The sequence below is a fragment of the Strongylocentrotus purpuratus genome, unplaced genomic scaffold (assembly GCF_000002235.5).
Source record: "Strongylocentrotus purpuratus isolate Spur 01 unplaced genomic scaffold, Spur_5.0 spur5_scaffold_10, whole genome shotgun sequence".
NCBI classification, from domain to species: domain Eukaryota; kingdom Metazoa; phylum Echinodermata; class Echinoidea; order Camarodonta; family Strongylocentrotidae; genus Strongylocentrotus; species Strongylocentrotus purpuratus.
In genome coordinates, this window is record NW_022145595.1 from 23,651,042 (window position 1) to 23,676,900 (window position 25,859).

The following is a 25,859-nucleotide window of genomic DNA, read 5'->3' on the forward strand; positions in this document are numbered from 1 at the left end:
GATAATGAAGGGCGAGAGAATCTTCGATTGACGAAGGACAGAATTAGCCATATAATTGGGAGAGAGTGTTTTGTGTTTTAAGTAGTTTAAACGGTTACATCCCCCAAAAGTTTAGGTGTTATAAAAACGTTTTAACCATGCTCAAAATCAGCAGCACTACCTCATGCATCGAAGGGGAAGAAGTTGGTAAAATGTACCCCAAATTGAGAAGTTTAAACCACAAAAATAACAAGCTTTAAAAACAAAAAGGAACCAAGATACAGCAAATCTCACGAGCCCCCTCCCCCTTCCAACTCCACCTTTCACGTCCTCGAAAATTATGGCTACGACGCTTCGTAATGTGCAATTTAAAAATGAGTAACTAATGAGGACAATTAATGAATTATTGTTAGGTTTTATCATAATTGCTGGCCTTGGGTCATCCCTAAAATATCGCTGTCGTATATTTTTTAACTTTAACTTTGTTATCTCATTTTGTAAAGGGCTGAATTATCTTTTGAATAGACAAATGGCCAATTTGTAACATAATCATATTAAATGATGACGTGTAGTAATTATCTAGAATATGCTCTTACCAGCCATGACATTTTAAACAGTTCTTTACTAATTACCATTTATAAAAATTCCAGGGATAATCATAATTTGCACTATTACTCAATATTGTGATAACATATAAGTTGACAAGGATAATTAGATTAATGAAAATTGAGCGGATAATTGCGTCGACTTACACAATACACGCCCACACATATCACCCACTTTGAGAGAAGTAAAGCAAGTAAGAATGTAAAACCCAGTTGCTCCGTGATAATCCTAATTTTCTTTGAATGTATATAGTTTTAATCTGTGTTAACCCAGGAGAGAGAGAGGGGGGGCTTTGATTTCAACCCCCTCCCTTAGCCCCTCCCCTAGCCCCTCCCCTCCCCTGTCAAAGTGATTGAATTCCTCTTTGCGAATTTTTAGGGAGGTGTTTTTGCGGCTGAAATACCTTTTTTTTAATGAAGATTTTGTTTTTATTATTATTAGGGCAGGGTGTGGGAGGGGGTCATAACTTCTCTTTTTTATGTTCCCTTCTACTCTTCAATTTTTTCGTTCCCCCTCTCCCCTCCCTACCTCTTACCCTCCCTTTCCCTCCCCCACTCTCCCCCTCCCCTCCCTCCTTCCTTCTCTCCCTCCCTCCCTCCTTCCATCCCATTCTCTCTCCGTCTTTCTGCAGTTCGACAATGTGTGACTCGGTGTGTAAGCATGCAGCTGCCATAAATGGTCAAGACATAATTCACTCGATAAGTTAAGACGTATAGAGAGAGTTTGGTGCCGAACATACTCATGACGACTTTATAATGTGTAGCTACAAAGCCGCTGACTCTTCCGATATCAACGCCAATTGCTCATATAAGTTTAAGTAAAGTGAGGCCAGAATAAATGCAGCTGCTCCAGATCGAGTCCCTGCGTCTTGTCGAGTTACACGATCTTTCTTGAAACGAAAGCGGAAGAACCATGTGTGTGAAGACGAACGTTACAGATGCGACGTCTCGTAGTTTTGTCGTTAATGTTTCACAAAGTGTAAGGGTAAATTGGACCAGACCATACGTAAATGAGAGGGGTTTATTTTACACATTATCCCCGACATTAAAGAAAGGGACCTGATTTCACGAAAGGTCGAGTAACGCGACCACACGACCCGACGAGATGTACCGATGATTCGAAGGAACCCCCACCCCCACCCCGCCGCCCCTAACTCCAAACAACGCCAATCGTGCTCTTTCTTTTCCTTTTTTCATGAGTACTGAGCGCGTTATAACCTAGAAGTTTTTTAGTTTTTGATTTTTGTTTTGGAAAGGGAGGTTGAGGGGGGACTCCCCTTCCCCTCCCTACTTTTCCTAGGTTATTGAAACTTAGGAAAATCAATTCCTGTATCCATGGGACTATTATGACAAAACCGGGGGCTCTTGTATTTAAGAAGCGCTAATTTAATAGAACTTCAAAATCACACATAGATGGGAACTAAAAACGCGATACGGACTGATGGAAAGTTATTTTTGAGTTTTATTACCGACGCTCTTTACTCATGAGACACTCGAGGTGGTAGCGTTCTTAAGAAATGGAGAGGGCACAACTACTTTAACAGCTTAGCAATAAGCAAAGCTATCACAAATATCATAAGTAAGAGTAATTTAGGATTACTGTCCCATTGCCACATGACCGACGCCCCTGTGATTTTGTTTTTACTGTGTGATATCCTTTTATGCAAAAGAGATGTAGAAAACAGTAAAGTTTGTGAAAAAGGGTGGTATTTTGACAATACTTGTAAGCTTTCTTTATCATCCGGAGATAATAGAGCGCCAAGATTCGTGTAAGTTAGTATTCTAGGAAGGGGGAATGGGGGTGACCATGCCTAAATGTGATTTTTTTTTCGGCGACACACAGATTAGTTACGTCGTGCGCTCTCGAAATATTTAGGATTTTGTCAGTGCTACAAATGGGGGGGGGGGTGTATTAAAGCATCCACGCGCGAAAATGACGTTCCAACTACACAAGTCGTACAAGTTTGGTTTAAGGGTATTTGAACGTTAAATGGAATGACCTCTTCTTCTACTCCTTTTATTTTTGTTGAGTCACTCCCATCAAACGGAAACAAGTTGAACACCAAACGTCATACTGTCACCATCACCGCAATGGATTCATAAAGTTGCTCACATCGTAAGCCCGACCGACCGCCTCCACCCTTCCCCCTTTCTCTCATGCAAGCTCATAGCTTAGTCTATGAGGATATACAATGCCAGCAAGCTTTATGCATTCAAACTCTTAACTCTGAATTAGTTTTGACGCCATACCTAGCTCCTGCCTGACCTGGAGTCAAACGTGTCTTTAGCGATCACTTCTGAGCACCATGTTGTGCAACACACTTGTCGCTTCAGATCAAGCATTCATTGACGCAATATTGACCAAACGACAATTATCGGCAACTGGTTTTTAATGACTTATTACTCTTCACCGCACTTATCGATTGCGTTTCGACTTGTTAGATTTTTAGTTCTGCCGCGGAGTATTTTTGGAGGATTTTCGGGAGGCATGCCTGGTGCCGTTCCATGCGTGTCCCATCCTTCCGAGTTATTTTAACTGAATGGGAACAGTGTTCCGAATCGACTAGCAAACCAACAAACACAACGATTACATTCCGCCAGAACCACTGATGCACCGTTACGGTATTCGCATCGTTCCAGTTTTCTGTCCACCGGGCTAAAACACTCAGCTAACGTGATGCAGGTTTTAGGAATAAATATACTTGGGATATTACTTCACGTTGCCACCCTGGCAAACGCGCAAAATGTTGGTAAGTTTCAATTTCGTAAATCTTTTTCGCCATTTTTTAAATAGATTCTTAAGATGCTCGTCCTGCGTAGATTGTCATCATTGGTTTCAACTCATATGTTCCATTTTCAGTATCCATTGACCATTGAACGCGGAATTTTTATTGGCTTCATATAGTAGCTTTTTCAATATATGATATTCACCAAAACCTTTAAAAAAAGAAAGGTATAAAGCATTTCATATATATATTGAAGTATCCACTGAAGTACGTTTGTTTCATTGAGCATTGATGTTTCTCTAGCTCTTCACAGATAAGTTGTGGTAAAGTCTAGATCAAACAGAAGTTGCAACATTAAACCAAAAAAAATGTTTTTGGTCTTAATGAAACATTTTCAATCAAATTGATGTGTGTTAGTCCTTTTTCTCATAAACTAGAATGAAAAAACTTCAAGGTCTACCATAGTCCCATTTTGGATACATTGGATGTATAATGCACCATATTTAGATAAATCAGTGTTATTTTGTCGGGTGTGCCATCGCCAAGGTTTTGCTCTTTTTTTAGGTCTTCTTATTTTGTATTAAAATGAATTTCACAACCCATACACATTCGCTCAACATACGTTATGCTTCATACTTCATGGTTTATGACTGACTAAAGCACATTGCTTTTGAAGTTTCTGGTTTCCGGGTTTATTCTTACAAACGATACTTGTTTCTTACTATAAAAAAAAGTACAGGTGTGCACATAACAGCTCCATCCTCAGTTTGTGATAAACCCTACTAATATTTTAGTTTTCATCATTGTTATTGGTATAAGAACCAGACCCTATTAGATGTTTATATTGTTTCATTTTCTCAGAGCACTTTCTTTCCCATATCTTCCTTACATTATTATATTTTCTTTTTTTTTTCCTTTCCTCTACTTTTCTGTATTTCCGCACAAACGTTCTCATTATAACTTGCCTCGATTCTTGTACCCCTCCCTTCCCCCGTCCTTACCCTATATGGACCCTCACAGATCCTCTCCTTCCAAGCGGGAACCTGCCCCCTTTCGAATGATTTTTGTTTGAATATTTAGCCTACAAACAGAGAGGGAAATATATATATATATGGAATAAGAGAAGAGAAAAGTCGGGAAAAGAAGACGGTTGCTAGCCCCGTCCGCTTCCTTCACCCTCCCTATACTCTGAAGCCTTGAAATTCCCTTTTCATTTTCAGAGTATGACCGCCCCTTTCCCCATCAAGATTTTAGTGCCTACTCAATGACTGGAATCAGGCTGTGACACTTCTATTATCTGCTTAACTTTGTTTTCAATATATACTTTGACCCTATATCATTATAAGGAAGAAATATATTTGTGCGTGTTTATCACGTTATCTGAACATATTCAAATATGCCTACATGATCCTGATATGATCGCATGCTTTGTCCATTGGTTGTAAATGCATGATTATTTTTTTTTACTTGTAAAGAGATCGCTGAAATACGTGAACATTTACACACAATTGATTATTATTGTAGTTGTTTATACGGTGTGTGCAATAAAATGTAAACAATGAAAATGAAATGAATGAGAGATATTCGACAGTGATATAACAAACTGAATATAATCTTATTGTTGTGACTACACGGATATACTAATGCTGAATATTTGTTGGAAGCACGTAACCTAAATTACTCGATATTACTTGGTGCAGAGTTGAATATACGGGTAGCTTTGGTGTTGTGTATGATATTCATTTATTCATACTGCTTTTCCAGGCAGGGATTAGCGGCTATGCACTCGAACACGACCATGTGATACCAATGGTTATCAATGTTGAAGACTTGTTAGAAGTAATAGATTGTTAGAATTACAATGAAACATATAGTTACTAATCATCTTAAATATAAAAACCTACCAGTTTCGAACAACTGACAATGAAAAGAAAGTTCCTAAGCCCACTCCATAATCCTGTCTTAAATCTCAAATACATTTCTATAATTTCCTTATTTGTTATTTTGATATATGATTTTGTAATTAGGTTATTCAATCCTGTTGTCTACTTAAACGTGAATATTATCTAAAAATATATGACTAATAATAATAAGAATATTGGATCGTTATATGGCGCACATATCCACCCTGCAAAGTGCTCAAAGCGCTCCAATATTACCCCGGCTCAGCTAGGCTGCCGAATTCGGTGCTCACAGCATTCAAGGAATTCCTTCCTACCGATCCCCATTTACTTCACCTGGGTGGAGTGTGGCAAGTGTAGATCAATGTCTTGCCAACTTCATAGCGCGTTATTTCATATACTTGTAGATATAATTAGTTCCTTGATCTGTTCTTTGTCGGGGTCTGTGATTATGTAAATTTTGTTTGAAGTACTTCGAGAATCCATTCTGGGTTGTACTGCCTTATATAAAGCATTTACTATTTTTTGAATTATTATTATTATTATTAGTATTATTATTATTATCATTATCATTATTATCATTATCATTATCATTTTTATTATTATTATTATTATTATTATTATTGTAGTCAATATTATTATCATTATTGTTCTTGTTGTTATTGTAATTATCATTATTATTATTAGTAGTAGTAGTAGTAGAAGTAGTAGTAGTAGAAGTAGTAGTAGTAGTAGAGTAGTAGTAGTAGTAGTAGTAGTAGTAGTAGTAGTAGTAAATAGTAGTAGTAGTAGTAGAAGTAGTAGTAGTAGTAGTAGAAGTAGTAGTAGTAGTAGTAGTAGTAGTAGTAGTAGTAATTGTAGTAGTAGTAGTAGTAGTAGCAGTAGTAGTAGTAGTAGTAATAGTAGTAGTAGTGGTAGTAGAAGTAGTAGTAGTAGTAGTAGTAGTAGTAGTAGTAAATAGTAGTAGTAGTAAAAGAAGTAGTAGTAGTAGTAGTAGTAAATAGTAGTAGTAGTAGTAGTAGTAGTAGTAGTAGTAGTAGTAGTAGTAGTAGTAGTAAATAGTAGTAGTAGTAGAAGTAGTAGTAGTAGTAGTAGAAGTAGTAGTAGTAGTAGTAGTAGTAGTAGTAGTAGTAGTAGTAGTAGTAATTGTAGTAGTAGTAGTAGTAGCAGTAGTAGTAGTAGTAGTAATAGTAGTAGTAGTGGTAGTAGTAGTAGTAGTAGTAGTAGTAGTAGTAGTAGTAGTAGTAGTAGTAGTAGTAGTAGTAGTAGAGGTATCATCATCATCATAGGTATGGCATACATTACAACATACGTTATATATGAAAGCAATTACATCCATGTGCCTTCATCTGGATTAGACTCTCGCTAGAAACATCAATGGGTTCACGTCTATTAGTTTATTGATTAGACACGTGGCTATTAATATATTATGTGTCCAGGATTATGACTACACAATACATGACTTAGCGGATCTCACATGGGCAATTGAGCGTACGGCTGTGGGGCTGGGGGCTGCATCCCGTAGACGAAATGATAAAAATGTTCTTTCACCTCACGTGACGGAGGGGGTCATTCTGTCGCGTGCCTTTTTTCTGTCGTTGATCATGTGATGAGTGAAAGCACGTGATCATATATGTCGTATTATAAACTGTCTTGCTCAAACCATGATTTTACTCGATTTGCCTACAGAATTTAAATCTTGCTGAATTCATATTTGATTTATTTATTGAAATGCCTTATTATTCACTATATTTTGTTTATTTGTTTCTTCACGGAAGGTGTCAATTTTCCGAAAATCACTTGCTGTAAAATCCTTTGTCTGCTATTTATTTACATGTTCATGCACTGTGTCTTTCCGTTGCGTTATTATTAAATATTTCTACTGTTTAAAATGGCATGTACCTTCATCGTCAAAGCTATTTCAGAGTTAGTCTTATAAAAAGTTGAGATTGATCTAAATCAATCGCAAGTCGTCCAGTCAATCGTAAGTATACAGTCTGTTATCTCGAATGTAAATAGTTGCAATTGATATCAATCGCGAGTAAGATGCGATTAATCGCACCTGTTTATTAGACGGGGCCCAGATCTGTAGTAATACAAAACATAGAGGGTGGGGGGGGGGGAGAGAAAGAGAGAGAGAGAGAGAGAGAGAGAGAGAGAGAGAGAGATGGCAAATATGCGAGTGGCGTGGAGTAAAAGTGAGAGGGATAGAGAGAAAAAGAGAAAAAAGAGAAGTTGGAGAGGGGTAAGAAAGAAAATTATTATAATAAATATATGATAAGTAATATTAACACTAGATAAAAAGGCTTGGGGGAATGGGTGACCGAGTAAAATGTGAAATAAAAATCGAATTTCAAAATGTTCTCGTTATTTCTCACATTTCAAAAGGGAAGAAGAAAAAAAAAATCATCAATAAAATCCACCCCCCCCCCCAAATGATTTATTAATACTTAACATTTTTCCTTTTTTTTTAAATGTGGCCTTCCAAGGTAACTTTGTATGTAGTTTTGTATTAACATCATCATGTTTTGTGCAAAATGTATCCTAAAACTTGAAAAGGAAAGATGTTCTACTTTTAACATTGACCAATTTTGTTATCAAAGCTAACTTGTTCGGGAAAATATTCAATGCCTTTTACTAGACACTTCGTTGTTTCAGAATAGTAACCTCAGAGACTTGAACTCTTATTCACTTCGCCAGAAATCGATGGGTTTGAAATCGGAATTGGCAACTTTATAAATGATGAGCAATCCAGATTGATGGCAAAGCTCAAACACTTTTACACTCTCCCGACACGCCTACACATTTTGCTCAAGATTACCGGACCAGGAAATTGAATTGTACTTTGGCAACATTAGCAGATCCGTTTTGAATAAAGGAAATTGTTTGAGCATATATACCGCATCTTTGTCGGAAACAATTCATTTGGGATCGCGCCCGACTGCCTCAGTAAAAGATATGACCCGTCCTTCTTTTCATCTCTACCAAGTACCAGCGTGACCAGGGGGATGTTTCACAAAGATCCTAAGTTGAACTTATCTCTAAGTTGGACTTAACAATTATGGAAAGCCGTTAGAGCATTTATGAAAATGTTTTGTAGAAATAAAATGTTTACTCAAATCATTCATTTTTCTATTATCATGGAGATTTTATGTCCTGGATGTGGAATTTATAAAAAGTCTAAATACTTGAATTCATTTTTATTTTAAGGCTACAAATGGCTCTCCATAATATATAAGTTCAACTTAGGATCTTTTTGAAACACCACCAGGTGGAACATGACTTTGACGGTTCTAGGGGATAGGGAGGGGAGGGTGGGCACCCCGCCCCCCCCCCCCCCATGGGTGTGTTCTGTCAAAACGTACTTTTTTCTTACTATAAAACAAAAAAGTACAGGTGCAAGCATACCAGTAGTTTCATCGTTCTTGTATTGTGATTATCCCTGCTAATATTTAAGTCCTCATCATTGTTATTGGTATGAGGATCAAGCCATTAAATTGTTTTTTTTTAAATATTTGCGTTTTATTTCTGTGGTGCATTACCTTCTCACCACTCTAATTGCCCTTTACGCATCTATCTAAAGGGTTTAAAGATTGTAACCAAAATGGTTTTAAGGCGTACAAATATAAAACGCACGAAAAAAAAAATCCAGTTTCATTGTGACGTATTTTCAAGGAGAGAGGAGTCACGTGACTTATGACGCAAATAATTTTAAATCGTAGTTAATTAATGACGGTAAAGGATAGAAAACAAAAATAACGCTTGCCTTTTGTTTAATCAACTGCAATAATATTAATTAGAGACATCGTTTAAATAAATTCATAGACCGGAATAAATCCCTATACATGTACAAGACAATCAATTATTTTACTTCTTGATTAAGAGCGGGGTGGTAATTGATGGTACACCTACGCAGTTTGTACTAAGTGTTATTCTACACCATGAAAAACAGGTGAGGAAAACAAATATAGAATATTGACATGAAATTCAAATAAACAGTAGTTGGAAAGTAATGGAGTGTAAAGAATATAAAATGAAAGAAGAACTATTTTGAGATGTTTTATTTTGTACTTTTAGTTACAGACTAGATTTCATCAAATCTAAAGACAGGAATTGCAGACTCAAAATCTTGATCTTGCGATCTTCTTGCAATCTTCTAAAATCATCAGAACATGAAGAAAAAAAAGAGAAAGATCAGATTAGTGGGAAGGAAAAACAGATAAAGAGAGAGAGAGAGGGAGAGAGAGAGAGAGGGGGAGAGAGAGGGGGAGGGAGTGAGATAGAGAGAAACACACACACACACACACACACACACACACACGCATATGACAGAGAGAAAAAGTAGGGCAAGCCTAGGGGTCACATCTATATTTTTTATAGTTATTAGAATACAAATACCCGGCAAAGGGCAATTACCCCAGATTGTTTTATAGCTCCAAAACACGCTTCACTATATCTCAAAATATTAGTTTAAATCCTCCAGCTTATCCTTCCACACTACGTGTTCTAAAATTAGAATTAAAGTAATCAACTTTCTGTTATCATTGGTGGCAAAAATAAGTCGCTTTTAGCACGGGTGTATTTGTAAATGTTAACGCGTCGCCTTCTCTAATTTTGAGATTAATTTGTTTGCATTTAAGCAAGCAATCTACTCCAATACAAAAAAAGTATTAATAGTACATACACAGCAATTTATGACGCAGTTTCTCAATATTGGTGTTTAACATTTGGATGTCTGATAAAAAGAGGTGTCATAAAATGTCAATTGTTGTTTTCCAACAGGGTTATATTTAGGAGGCGGTATATGTGACTCAATTATCCAGAATATTGCATATTATCCATTAGTAAAAACAAATTAATTACAATTTCAGTGGATATATTCTTGTTATATTGTTCATTTCCCCCCAACAAATGCGTTGTTTTAATATTTGTATTCTTTTACGCGCTCTGTTGAGGTCTCTCTTTTTTGTTGGATTTTCTCCACCTGCTTAATAACTCGAAAATAATTATGTGAATGAACAAAACAAAACAAAACAAAACTTAAAGCCAGACAAACAAAAACAAAATAGTGGTCAATGCTCAACATATCCAATTAATCTGTCCAAAAATATATCTCCGATTTTTCCACTACAGAATATACCGCCATTAATTAGTTTTCTTTATCCATGCTCTAGATAAAAAGTGCATGTTTTCGTTACCACAAAATCAAAATGTATTCGTTTTGTAGATGACGTGATTTTTTTACTCCGAGTATCCTATCTGCGCATGTAAAGTGGCATGAGTATTTTAAAGTTTAAATTCCAATGACATTTGAAAGATAATTCTAATTTAGAAATTCCCTAAAAAACAAAAGGGATTGAAAATGTCTTTTTGTGGGAAATTAACGACTGTTAGTTGTCGAATCGAATTAAGCGATCGCGGTCGTTTAATTAAAAAGTCTGATTTTCATACCCTTGCACTGAATGGTCTTGTTTTGTGCTGCGCAAAGTTTCAATCATTTTAATTTTGGCCATTACAAGAAGTGGGTTATTGATGTAGGAAAATGCCCATGTACCCTTTACAGCTCATTTTACTATTATCAAAGAAAAAAAGATGTCAGTCAGTCACTCGATAGTGGCTGACAGTGAAGTCTAGAAGGTAAACTGGTTTCCTTGCATAATTTGAATACTAGGACACAGTTAACGTTTAAATTTAAAAGATAAGACATATATTCATAGTTCCTGCAAAGTTCTACAGAATCTGATGTTGGCTGCAAAAAGGAATACGCTACCTTTAAATTATTTGAGAAGTTGGCTAACTTAAAATTCACCCATGGGAAATTTAGCTGCCCCTTATAGTCTTAACTAAAATATCTTTATCATTATTTCTTTATTGCAACCAAAACTTAACGTTTGATTTCAAATATATATAAAAGTACAAACAAAAACAACGTTAGAAATAATTTACACACAGTCAAAGACAATGTAGTCTGTTTCTTAGCTATGGACTTAGTCTCCTTTGGTGCCTTTGAAACCTAACTCCACTTTATTGGAGCATTCACGTACATAACGTTAGTATATCTATGCTTGAAGTATTTTTTTATACTCTTAACTTAATAAAACTGACTTAATTTAAACTCCTTGAGAATGATAACTGCCCATGATTCTCCACTGGATCCCTAATTAATTTATTATTCTTAAAACATTTTGTTTTAGTTATCCTCGTATCTTAACTTAAAGCTCCCAATTATTTAAGTCTCCATATAGCTGAAGTAAACATTTATGGGAAACCCTATATTTAAGTTGATTCTCAAAGAATTGCACCTTCCTCAATGTAATCTTCTTGAATATGCTGGGTGCCCAATTAACTTGACTTCTTATTCCTCAGACTTTGACTAAATTAAGCTATTATGTCTATGTCATCCCATTTAGATCGATGTCTTATTCTTCATCGTTTTGTTTTAGATTTCCATGTATACCTTAAATCTGTGCGTGGCCAAGAAAGTATTAGTTTCGCGGATTTTCTGTGTAAAGTCTGTCGAGAAAAATTACAGAATGGCATGGTAAAGATTCATTAGTATAGCCTTAATTCTTACTTAAGTTATATCCTTTTTGTACTTTATCTGTACATTTCTACACTGTATACTGGAGATATATAATTTGTGTATACTTTATCCGTTCATGCCACTATCACAGTTTTACATAGATTTTACTGGTACTTATCTCCACAGTGATCAGGAAAAAAATAAAACAGCTGTCATGAACAAACGTACACAGTCATGTAGGATGAAACATCAAACCTCAAAGGTGACAAGATAATATAACCCTATATAATTCAACCTCATAACTCCCTTTTATATAATTTGCTTCCGGTTATGTTTGTTGCATCATGGGGCCCGTATGGAGAGGATTCAGGAAAAGTGTACAGGTTTTCTTTACTTTTATGGATAGCGACAGCTGGCAGTCGCGAAACTTAATTAGGCCTGTGGTTTTCCCCAATTGAAATCATTTCAAGTACTTCTCTTGGTGTTTGTTTTGATTTGTTTTGTTTTCTTCTGTCTTTTGTTTCATTTTTTGTCGATGCCTTCGTATTCGAAAAATTATAAAAAGTAGCACAATGCTTCTCAATGAAAGTAATTTTCAGCAATTCGGGTCGGTTTAACATTTTGATGATTCAAAGAAATAATTTTATTTTGTATTACAAGATCGAACTTTCCTAATAACTTCCTGAAATGTTTATATCGCAATACAATTTAATATCATGAAAATTATATTTATCTCATTTTCTTGTTTCCTATTCGGCAGAGGACACGCGAAATGGAGGAAGAGGACACATAAACCTTGATGATCAGTACATCCACGGAGAAGAACTCCACACACACCACCAATATAATCATGAAAGAATAAAGAGAACAATGGCTGAGCAGCCGCCCTTTTTACGAAACACCCCATCATCACACGCATCAGCGCCGTCATCACTCCTGACATCGTCGTCGTCGTCAAGATCAAAGTCCCCGCCGACGACGACGAACAGTAGAAATCCTGCTTTTAGCGAACTGTTGGCGCAGCTGTTGGGCAGCGCGGAGGACGGCGATGGTTCGCCGCCGGAGAGAGTGTCTCCGGAGAGGCTAGCTCTGTCGTCGTCATCGTTGTCTCTGTCGTCGTCGATTTCGTCGGCCCCGTCGTTACCAGGTGTTGCGTGTGCGTACTGTGTGCGAAGACCACGCCACGATACTATCGGTCATGGTAAGCTGTTGGTTTAAAATGATTTTCTTTATGTTAATTTCTGAAAGGCAAACGATCTTTGTTTATTTTTTTATTAAAGGGGAATCCAAACTTTGTAACACGCTACAATTTACGATATGAACATTTCAGTTGTCATGTTATCAAGGTGTTGGTATCCACAGACTTTAAATGTTTAAACTTGATACTACCCGAATGCTACTCTTACCTCTCCCTTTCTGTTTCTTTCTTTCTCTCCCCCCCCCCCCTCTCTCTCTCCCTCCCTCTCTCTCTCTTTCGCTTTCTCTCTTTGGCCGTCCGCTTTCCACTATGCATTATTCACATGTATATTTTTATGAACTTTTTTTAATTTTTTAATTTTACTTATGATGAGGATGTCAGCTAAAGATGTGCTTTATAGACGACCCCTTTTTCAATGTTTGATTTTATGTGATTAAACATGTTAAAAATATATGTATTTGTGATGATGTATAGGAACATAAAGTAACATCAATAAATCAATCAATCAATGGTCGAATAACTCGACAACCCGACACGACCCGAAGATTCGATGGAACGAAGTAATCCCTTTTCGCGCCCCTGTCAACAAAATCATTTGTTGGAACTTTTAGAATGGGAATCTGGGATTTTCCCTAAAGCAGCTGCCATTTTTTCTGGGCATTCTGGCACGACGGTGAAGCTATCACTTCCAAACCGCCAATATTGGTCAAAACCAATTAGCAATGTGTCAGATAACAGACGCCAGACAGACTACAGATTCGGGCATTTATTATGACGAACCACCCATGCACGTACTTTTGTCAAAATCTTTACTGCACAGTGTTCCTCAAAAACTACGATTCACATTTCACAGGTTCTATAGTATGACGAATATTTATCCCCCTCCATCCCCTTCGTTTAACTGCACTACTCTAGAATGTTATTCACGTTGTCTTTTGACTATGACGAAGCAGTCGTATGCTTTCTGCCAAATTTTAGTTTCAGGGTTAGTTTTTAAATGTGATCGATTTATTTTGTGCCCTAGGACTTCTCGGTATGATAAAAATAACTATAAAAGTTCCCTGCCTCAAACTCTACTGACCTGCGTTTCTTTTGAAAATTTTGAATGCCACTAATTTCGTATGTTCGGTAGGACGTAAACCTCATGCCCACTTTCTCAAACTCTAATGTCCTGCATTTCTCTTAAAAACTTTGAATGCCTTTCAAATTTTATTTCGTAGGTTGGTGTGACGAAAACCTATGCCCCCTTCCTCATACTCTACTATCCTGCGTTTCTCTCGAAAATTCTAAACGCTAAGTATTTTGTACGTTAGGTATGACTAAAATCCCATTCCCCTCATGAATGTCATTCAATTTCGTATGGTAAGAAGAAAAATAAAGACCCCCCCCCTTACAAATAATTGTTCTGCTGACTGCGTTCTTCCTGAATTCGATGAACAACTTTCATCATGATTATATTCATTTCATTATGTTAAAGAATGCATTCGTACATTCGTACATCTTGAATAATGCTTTCGTTCATTCGTTCATCTTTTAGTATGACCTTTCTAGAAATTCCATTTCAATGTTAACTGGCGCACTCTCTCTAAACTCTACCTTTTTTTCTGGGATACATTCTGGACTGCGTTTGAGTAGCAATTCTTATAATCCTAATTATATCAGGTCTCGCTGTTTCAGTATGATTGTCGGTACCAGGCGCGGATCCAGGATTTCTTAGGGGGGGGGGGGCCCAAATTTAAAATTATGCGAGCCAAATATTGGTACGTTATGGTGACCAACAGTGACGTAATGCGGGGGGGGGGCGAGTTTCCCCCTCCCAGGCTTTGACGTTTCATTATATTATTAGAGAAAGAAAACGATTCGTTGTACCGTTCTCGAAAATAATTCTCGTCTGAATTTAGTTTTTGTACAGTTCTCGACTCTTAATCCTTGTCTAAATTCAGTCCCCCCCCCCCCTCCCCCTCTTGCGCGAAGCGCGGAAGCTTTGACGTTTTATTAAACTATTAAAGGAAGAAGACGATTCGTTGTACCGTTCTCGAAAATAATTCTCGTTTGAATTTAGTTTTTCCCTCCCGCGCGAAGCGCGGAAAATTTTACGATTTATTAAATTATTAGAGAAAGAAGACGATTCGTTGTACAGTTCTCGACTCTTAATCCTTGTCTAAATTCAGTTCCTCCCCCTCCCCCTCCTTCGCGAAGCGCGGAAGCTTTGACGTTTTATTAAACTATTAAAGAAAGAAGACGATTCGCTGTACCGTTCTCGACCCTTTATCCTCGTCTGATTTCAGTTCCCCCCCCCCCTCCCGTGCGAAGCGCGGAAGCTTTTACGTTTCATTAAATCATTAGATAAAGAAGACGATTCGTTGTACCGTTCTCGACCCTTTATCCTCGTCTGATTTCAGTCCCCCCCCCCCCCCCCCCCCCTCCCGCGCGAAGCGCGGAAGCTTTTAATCTTCATTTAATCATTAGAGAAGAAGACGATTCGTTGTACAGTTCTCGACTCTTAATCCTTGTCTAATTCAGTTCCTCCCCCTCCCCCTCCTGCGCGAAGCGCGGAAGCTTCTACGTTTCATTATGTTAAAGAATGCATTCGTACATTCGTACATCTTGAATAATGCTTTCGTTCATTCGTTCATCTTTTAGTATGACCTTTCTAGAAATTCCATTTCAATGTTAACTGGCGCACTCTCTCTAAACTCTACCTTTTTTTCTGGGATACATTCTGGACTGCGTTTGAGTAGCAATTCTTATAATCCTAATTATATCAGGTCTCGCTGTTTCAGTATGATTGTCGGTACCAGGCGCGGATCCAGGATTTCTTAGGGGGGGGGGGGCCCAAATTTAAAATTATGCGAGCCAAATATTGGTACGTTATGGTGACCAACAGTGACGTAATGCGGGGGGGGGGGGCGAGTTTCCCCCTCCCAGGCTTTGACGTTTCATTATATTATTAGAGAAAGAAAACGATTCGTTGTACCGTTCTCGAAAATAATTCTCGTCTGAATTTAGTTTTTGTACAGTTCTCGACTCTTAATCCTTGTCTAAATTCAGTCCCCCCCCCCTCCCCCTCTTGCGCGAAGCGCGGAAGCTTTGACGTTTTATTAAACTATTAAAGGAAGAAGACGATTCGTTGTACCGTTCTCGAAAATAATTCTCGTTTGAATTTAGTTTTTCCCTCCCGCGCGAAGCGCGGAAAATTTTACGATTTATTAAATTATTAGAGAAAGAAGACGATTCGTTGTACAGTTCTCGACTCTTAATCCTTGTCTAAATTCAGTTCCTCCCCCTCCCCCTCCTTCGCGAAGCGCGGAAGCTTTGACGTTTTATTAAACTATTAAAGAAAGAAGACGATTCGCTGTACCGTTCTCGACCCTTTATCCTCGTCTGATTTCAGTTCCCCCCCCCCTCCCGTGCGAAGCGCGGAAGCTTTTACGTTTCATTAAATCATTAGATAAAGAAGACGATTCGTTGTACCGTTCTCGACCCTTTATCCTCGTCTGATTTCAGTCCCCCCCCCCCCCCCCCCTCCCGCGCGAAGCGCGGAAGCTTTTAATCTTCATTTAATCATTAGAGAAGAAGACGATTCGTTGTACAGTTCTCGACTCTTAATCCTTGTCTAAATTCAGTTCCTCCCCCTCCCCCTCCTGCGCGAAGCGCGGAAGCTTCTACGTTTCATTAAATCATTAGAGAAAGAAGACGATTTGTTGTACAGTTCTCGACTCTTAATCCTCGTCTGAATTCAGTTTCCCCCCCCCCCCCTCCCGTGCGAAGCGCGGAAGCTTTTACGTTTCATTTAATCCTTAGAGAAGAAGACGATTCATTTTACCGTTCTCGAAAATAATCCTCATCGGAATTTAGTTCCCCCTCCATCCCGCGCGAAGCGCATAAGCTTTTACGTTTCATCAAACAACCAAAGATTCGTATTATCGTTCTCGCCTCTGAATCCTCGTCTCAATTCAGTCCCCCATCCCCCTCCTCCCCTCCTGCGCGAGGCTTTGACGTTTTATTATTAGAGAAAGAAAACGATGCGTTGTACCGTTCTCTATACTCTTTAATCCTTGTCTGAATTTCAAAGAGGTGGGGTCGAGGCGGCGGAGCCGGCCCCGGAAGCTCAGGGGTTTTAGGCGTTTAATTAAGGTCAGATGAGCATATTTTTGTGTATACCTTATTATTTTGTGACACTGGCAAGTCACTATTTGGCGTGGGGTCCAGGGGGCGGAGCCCCAAAAAATCATGGGTTTTAGGCATTAAATTACCGTCAGATGATCATCTAAGCCTAGATGGAATCCAGGGGGCAAAGCCCCCGGAAGCTTAGGGGTTTTAGGCATTTAATCACGGTCAGATGAGCATATTTTGATGCCTCGAGGCTCTCGATCCCCGCCGTACCTCGGGCCCTGACATGTAGGAATCTCAAGAATCATATTTTTTGCCTGGTTGTAAATTTAGGAATTTTTTTATTTTCCAACAAACACATACAAACGTATAATTTACTAAAAAGTGAGGAAAAATTTCGGAAATTATGTCATTTCAGCATTATTTGTAATACACCGTTGTGGAATCAGAAATAAACCACGTTTGAATTTGATTTCCCCCAAGCCCCCCCCCCCCCTTTATCAGTACGCCAGTATCTCCTCTTTTCCTTTTTTTTCTTTCCCTTTCCTTCCCTCTCTCTTATTTTTTTTTGATTGGGGGGGGGGGGGGTTAACAGCCTGGGAGGCAAGGCCCTTTCGGCCCCCCGATCTACTTCTTCCCCCTTTACTTTTCTTCTTCCTCTTCTTTCTTTCCCTTTTTCTCCTTTTTCCCTTTCTCCCTTCTTTTCCTTCTTCTCTTTTTTTTTTTTTTTTTTTTTGCGGGGGGGGGGGGCCAAGGCCCGCTCGGCCCCCCCCCCTGGATCCGCGCCTGGTCGGTACGCATTTAATAGGTTGATGACATCATTCGAAATTTTTGATAATCGTTTGGCATAATCATTTCGTCAAATGTCAAATGGAATATATTTTGTAACTATCACGCAAGTATTTACTGCAAAAGGAGATACCTATGGCAAAGAAGATAATTACTGTTACTATATATATATAATTCTAGCAAGGAAGGAAACAATGATGAGGGTCGTTCACATGTGTCATCCAAAAATAAGCGTTAACAAGTGTAGATTAATCTATTTTAAATCAGGTCACATACGCTCCTTGATCTATTTATACTTTACGAAAGTACAGTGCCCCCTCTCCATCCCCTACCTGGATCCGCCACTGCAGTTAAACATGAATCGCCCGTGATGATTGAAGAGAAGGTTGAGTTCTGGGAAGAAGTGAAAAATAATTTGTACGCGTTATCATTGTTATTATGCAAGGGTGGAAGAACATCAGATAAAACATGTTCCCTGAAAAGCATGGCTCTTCAAATGCCTACATATTCTAAATATGGCATGTAACATCGTAAAAATCGGGACGGATTTTTACGCCACGTGTTCGTGTAGTCCCATATGTACATCCTTCTGTGTACAGTGCTTGTAACTTTACCAAGACTTGGCCAAATTTCTTATCATTTTGATGATTTCAGAACCTTGTAATACACACGAATACTTATATGCTAGATGATCAACCTTTTCTGATAGATTCCACATCGTTTCTTTTACAATGCAATCGCATGACCAGAACTCAACTTTATCATTAAGAGAAAATTGAATAAGCAAAGTATACTTTACATTTGGCTACATGATTTGGTTTGATTTGTTGGTTTCTTTTACCTGACTGTTAAAAAGGCATGACTGTATGCTTTGTAATTGAGCAACCAGGGGACTAATGACTTCAAGTTCTCTCCGAGGGACTTGGTAGTGAGGGTTAATGCCTTACCAAAGGGCACTAGCGCATCGACTTGGTTTCGAACCCGAGACCCCTCGGTTACGAGACCACAGCCCTATCTCTGAGCCAGCGCGCCTAGAAATAAGAGTTTTATTTTTATTTCTATGAATTCGTTTTACATTTGAATTCCAGTCCTTTTTTAAACATTTATTCTAATAATGAATGACTAATTGTCACCTGATGAATTGAGGGATAAAACCTTATACCACTTTGTATTTTACTTCAATGCCATTCAAATTTTGAATGATTTGTTTTACTTCTCATAAATATGTATATGTTTCATTTAATATTTCTGCCATAGAGGTACGTCGTAAATCATAATGCCTTATATCATTAATACGATTTATATTGACTTGTTTGTATCATCATAGATACTAACGGCGATGAGATACAACTCGATGTAGGCACATGTCGAAAAAGAATCCGCAAGAAGCTTCGGAGCCAAGATTCGTCTCGCCACCGAGTGAGTACACTGTTATATGTGTTCAAGAAAAACAAAAATCAGACCCAAAATGAAGTTGATAAGAATAACCGCAAAAATCAGAGAAACGGCTATTGGTTTGATTGGAAATTGAATAACAGATAGTTATGCCCATTTTCAAGGTAAAAAGGTTAAATGGAGACAGAGAAACTGTGATAAAATTCCTTCACTATCTATCATATTTTCTTGCATTTTTTAAATATATATCATGGAATTGACATCGAAATCCCCTTTTCCCCATACAAATAATATTAACATTACTGCACTAACGTACATAATAATATATAGAAATAAATCTTATCGTTTATGCAATGTGAAAAGACGAACTTTTGATACATTATTTTCTCTCAGTATTTAAAATTATGTCGGAGATTTGAGCCTATTATTCATGTTCAGTTTATATGTACGTACTAATAGGGTGCTACCTAGACAGAAATAACCGTCTGATTTGGGTCATTTCTTTAATAAAACTGACATTTGTTGATATATGATCGGATGTCTAGTGGAGCCAGACGTAGTCTCAGTGGAACAACCGACGATTAGAGAGACTGAGGTTTTCGGTCTAGGTGCTACCATGAAAATTCTCTCAGCGCTTATGCTTGTACTGTGAAACCTGACTATAAAGACCATCCAAGGGAGACAAGAAAAGTGGTCTTCATAGGCAGGTGGTCTTTATGTACATGTTTCAATGAGAAATCCTTTTCAAGGGAAACAAAAAATGTGATCTTTGTAGACAGGTGGTCTTTGTAGACAGGAGGTCGTTAAAGCAGTTTTGACTGTATTACATTAGTTATCCACTCTGTTATTCCAACAAGCTCCGATTCTCCACACCCTCTTCCCATGCAGTGTTCAACGTGTGGCCCTTCTTACATGTGCGTGCCGAGCAATAGTCTCATGGAGAGGGCTCATCTACCGACGGGGAGCAGCGAACACCGGGTCATCGTCAACTGCACCTGCCAAGAGCGCAGTCCGCCTCGGTGTGTGCGGCGACCTCACGTCGTCACCTTCTCGCCGAACTCACGCTACGAAACGTCCATCGATGTCGGGACATGCGAAGGCGATTGCCCGGGAGGTAAGGCATGTCGGTGAAGAGTCAGAAACATGGTATAAGGTAGTGGACAGACTGAGTTAGGATGATAGGGGTAAGATGACAGAGAGAAAGAGAGAGAGAGAGAGAGAGAGAGAGAGAGAGAGAGAGAGGGGGGGGTTAGGTAGATAGAGAGAGAAAGTGAGATGAAGAGAAACAGAAAGAGAGAGAGAGAGAGATAGAACGAAAGAGAAAGTCGACAGAGGTAGGCGAGGATCGATATGGCGTCGAGAGGGGTGAGGAGATGTAGAGAGTGTGCCGAGAAGGATAAGATACGCGGCCGAGGAAGGTTAGGAGGGTGTCGAGAAGAGATGGAAAGTTCTAAAAAGTACTAGAGGGCGTCCATGGAAAGCATTTTTTTTTTTACTGACTGTACCTGCCCTCTATTTTTAATAAAACTTGAATAAATAAATAAATAAATATGAAGTTGAGAGAAAATGACGGATGACGAAAGTGAGAGGGTGTCGAAAGAGAGAGGATGTTGAGAGGGGATCGGATCGTGTCGAGAGTAGGATGAGGGAGTCAAGGGGGTTGGGCATGCGTTGAAAGGGATAAGAAGGTGTCGAGTGTGAGGGGGCGTCGAGAAAGATGCGGGTGGTGTCGAAAGTGTCGAGACGGGCTATTATAGGGTGTAGAGAGAGAGAGAGAGAGAGAGGGTGCCGAATATGAGATGGTGTCGAGAAAGATGCCAGTTGTGTCGAAAGTGTCGAGAGGGGCTATTAGAGTGTCGATACAGAGAGAGATAGAGGGTGCCGAATATGAGAGGGTGTCGAGAAAGATGCCAGTTGTGTCGAAAGTTTTGAGAGGGGCTATTAGAGTGTCGATAAAGAGAGAGATAGAGGGTGCCGAATATGAGAGGGTGTCGAGAGGGGTTAGGGATGTGACGACAGTGAGAGGGTGGCGAGAGGGGTTTGGAGGGTGTGGACAAGGGAATGTGAAGGAAGACTTCATATCTTCTCAAAGTATATAAAGCTGCCATTTTACATCATCATGAATTCCAAATGACACTTTTGTTTCAGCATTAGTATTCTTTGTTTCTCTTACATGCTTATTTCTATTATCATCGTTAACAGAATCTGACAACTTTGGATGTAAACCAGTCACCAACAAGACAGTGGCATTTCGAGATCCAAATGGTAATTTTTGTTCTTCTGTTTCTCCTTGTATAATCATTTCACGGTTGAAAATGGTTATTTCCGGACATTTAACTGTCCACATTCATATGATCCTCAGCCACCGATCCTTACTTTCCCTACATCATGTTTCATGAAGCACGGAACACGATGGATTAGCATGAATATATACAAATGCATTTCGACCATAGGTAGACCCTAGTTATAAACGTTTAGTGAACAATAGATTTATTATACAATAATTGATGATTTATAATATATCATAACTTTAGTAATCTTTGGCATTCATTCTCCCTGCCACGATAATCGTCATTCATCCGGAAAAAACCCCAAACAAAATGGTCGGAAACGTTTCTTCTCATTATATTTTTACCACTACATGTGTTTTCACCATACCACAATAAAATGACATTCGAGACCACTATTCACCGTACTGTACTCCAGTTATGCTGCTGGTTTTTCAAATTGCAATAATGAGAGCTTTATCTTTCCTTTCCGTTCTTTGCCGATAGGCGCCCGCACCGTCGAGACGATACAAGACTGTGCCTGCACATCCGGGTGTTTTCGGGCAACACATATGGAATCTATCTATGCTCTAAAATGGAATTCTACAGCCAATCAAACACAAGTCATGTCTGTGGTACGTCAAACAACAAGAAAATAATTCATCACATTCTATTATTCGCTTTATTTCATAATTTTCATTCGATATCAATCATTATTAATGTATTAATTAATTATTACGGATTTTATTTTATGTGTTAACTGTGTGAAAATATAATTGTACTGGTACATCAACACAAACCGATGCAAAGAGCACTTTCATTGTTCTTTTTCTCTTTAACACGCCTCGCGATTAATCTTTGGTTCAATTTGTTTTTACAATTGGAAAATATGTCACTGACTAGTAAGAGAACTTTGAAATTAATTTAAATTTAAATTAAATTAATTACTGATTACGCTCTGTGCGTGGAACTTCTAATATTCTTTGAATATGCTCTCAGATTATAAAGTTGATTGTAAACATTTATAGAATGATAAGATTGAAAAAAGTTATCAAAATGTTATATTTATTGTTTTTCAGGATTTGGATGTTGGTAAATGCGTTGGGACCTGCCCTCCGTCTGAACACTGCGTCATACCGTAAGTATTCTCGAAGGGTTTTCACTTTAAAGGGCCCCTGCCATCCAAAGGCAAGTGTATTCATGCTGGTGCGTAGTCCTGCATACATCTCATATTTTGATATGTAAACTTTTGAATGTGTTTCATAGATTTTTTAATATTTGTTGAAATGTTTTTTCTTCAAACTTGCAAAGCCCCACCCTAAAATCCTCCAGTTCTCATTCCCCTTGTTTTATCATCTGTCAGTCATCAATGAGCTAACTTGAGAAAATGGCATGTAACTTTGCCAAAGTTTACCACCTGTTACAATACGTCATACAATAGCAACATAAAATTTGCTATGCCTATTGTGTGATTAAGCAGTAATGTTCATAACCATGGGTGTCGATCCGTAACTGATACCTATTCATCGGGGGGGGGGGAATGATCTATTCATTCATCCCCCCCCCCCCTGATGAATAGGTACTACGTAAGGATCGACACCCATGTTCATAACAACACAGAGGACCTGGGTTTTTGTGTCACATCTTTATTGTAATATGATTTGATTTTTATGTATATTTTGAAAACAAAGTATGACTGAATAAAGATGATCAACAATCAATAATTATTCATTTATTTATTCATATTATTTATTCATATCATTTCATGTTACTTATCTATTCATTAGTCACTAATTTATTCATGTATTCATTTATTCATTTATTTATCACATCTTTATCTATCCATATGCAGAGGAGAACGCGGAATCTGTATGATGGCTCTCACAGTGCCCTCAACGTCGTGTAATGCCAAGTCACGTCAGGAACACATCTTCATCCTCCCAAATGGACGACGCCATTCCATCTATTCCATCACCGACTGCTCATGCCCCTCATCGGACAAGACATAGCCAATCGAAATCGTTGCTTGTCGCTTGTTCTCCTATTGGCGAATCGGAGGGGTGCATGAGACGGGTGCCCCCTCTACCCTTTCTAATGGAGACGACATTCTACTATCATCGGTCAAAACATAGCCAGTAAGAATGGTTGCTTCTCGATTGTTCCCCCTTCGGCGAATCCAGGGGGTGCAGGTGATTCGTGCCCCTTCTATTGGTTGTTTTATTACATGACATTGTCTTCACTGATTTTAAAGATTATTTTCTTCTCGCAGAGGGCAGTGATTTTATCTCCTTCATGAAGCAAAGATTTGATTGCGCCCTCAACGCGTGGCAAACTTCGACTAAACTTCGTATATAGATGGCTCTGGGCCTTGGCATAGGTGCGTGTCACCTTTTCAACAAAAAAAAGTATAATGCCACCTTAACTATTCAAAACTGCAAGTACAGACTTTCGCTTTCCCGGAACTATCAAAACGTAAGAAATAAGATGTGCTAGTATTATTTGAAAGGAGATACCTGAAAAATCAAACCACTAATCCCTACAACAGTTTGGTAATTTATGCAAATTGATTCATGATCACCTTGGAAGCCCCCGACGAATATTTGAACTGTTGGATATTTACATTACCAGTGTCTATTGGTAGGAATAATATGCTTTACGTTGAAAATAGTGTAAATATGGCGTTCTTGTCGAACATTGTTAACAGAATTTAGAGTATAATTTTCTCTGAATAGATTTAAAATATCATTGATAACTGTCGAAACAAATCAATTCAATGTCAGTTGTATTAGTTTATGAGGTCATAGGGTCATATGAATTTGATTGACAGGGATCATAATTATTGTTGTGCAATTCCATATGTGAATGATGTGTATTTGTGTGAAAGTGTTGATGTAATCCTAGCTGAGTATATATATATATATATTTATTTTTCTTGTATACTAGAAATTGTATATTACTATATATCTGCATTAGTTTGCGTCTGTATTGTACGAATAGTAATTTTGTTTCGAATGGTTTAAGAAAAGATATGGAATTTTAGAATAACTGAAATCTTACTTAGGCCTATCTTCAAATGATTTTGTCATATAGTTATTGTATTCTTTCGTTTTAAATAGATTTTAAAAAAGCATGGACTAGGCTATTTTTAATATCATAATTATATTCAGCAGAATATTGTTAAGTTTCGGGTATCATGTAGGCTACATGTCGTGTCACTTCGATTGCGATATTCCCTGCGCCAATTAAGATTGTGATAGCAATGTGCTCATGCTCCGGTAATTTAACGCAATGTTTGCACCGCGTGTCAAAGACCGTATCGTCATTGACGCAGCCCTGCGTTAGTACAATGACACAGCGCTACGTCAATGAAATGACGTGTTGTGTGCAGCAGGCATTAGGGACTTTTAGATTTACACGACGAGAGCGTGGACTGCCGCGTATGACATTGTGTTAAGGCACTGGGCAGTGCCCGGCAGTGCCTTAAAAGGACGTCACATTACCTTAAAAGGATGTCACACGTGGCGGTAAATCGAAAGTCACTATTGTAAGTAGACAACTACAGTCGTACTCCTTCTCTATTATGAGCGCATGTTGCTCATGGTAATGGGTATGAAACGATTTTACTCCTCAGCTGCAACGCTGTTTACCAATATTTCATGTACTAAATACAATGGCATTTGTCGTAATATCTTCATCAAATTACACTTATAATTCGTAATTTTATTACCATTACATACCTCTTATCAATCTGTTCGTCCACTTCAAGACTTAATACCTCACTTTTGTAGCTATTGTACAAGATAATCAGGGATTTATTTTGCCTGAATGATTTTAATTATGCCTTTGCAGAGCACTAAAATGCATCCGAAATTGTGGTACATATTTTGGCTCAGCATTCTTCACACATAAATTTATTTATTTATTGTTAAGTTTTATCAAGTTTTAAAGAAAGGAGTGTGTTCATGATAGAAGCTGTTTGCGCCATAACTAATATAAGCAACTTCTCTTGCATGACAAAATTTGTTTGAGTTAGTAAGCTCCAGGGCCAGTTTCCCGAAAACATTATAATCATAGCTCTTGTAAGAACGACAGTTTTGAGAAATTGCATGGACCAGTCATTTTTTTCGGACCTACGATTTCTTGGGACTAGTCGAGCGACCATGGCAAGTCAAATAATATTTTCGGCTATTTCAGCTGAGAAAGTCATAATATAAGACAAGCAAAATAATTGCCGTCAACTCATAGCACTATTAATCTCACGACTGTCGTAAGACTGGCTATGAACATTATTGTGCTACTCGTGCCGACTGATTGTGACAAATCGTGACTGGTTGCGACCGTTCTTGGCCATTTGTGCGACTAT

General features: G+C 38.2%; 1 protein-coding gene across 1 annotated transcript; it reads left to right on the forward strand.

The window, feature by feature from the left end:
- Window positions 1–2,656: 2,656 nt before the first annotated feature.
- LOC100889313 lies at window positions 2,657–25,859 on the forward strand. Its single transcript, XM_003731235.3, has 8 exons — window positions 2,657–3,334; window positions 12,495–12,935; window positions 19,162–19,253; window positions 20,118–20,343; window positions 21,432–21,494; window positions 22,004–22,131; window positions 22,576–22,634; window positions 23,349–25,859. The coding sequence occupies exons 1-8, from the start codon at window positions 3,262–3,264 to the stop codon at window positions 23,503–23,505; spliced, it is 1,239 nt and encodes a 412-aa protein (XP_003731283.1). The 5' UTR covers window positions 2,657–3,261; the 3' UTR covers window positions 23,506–25,859.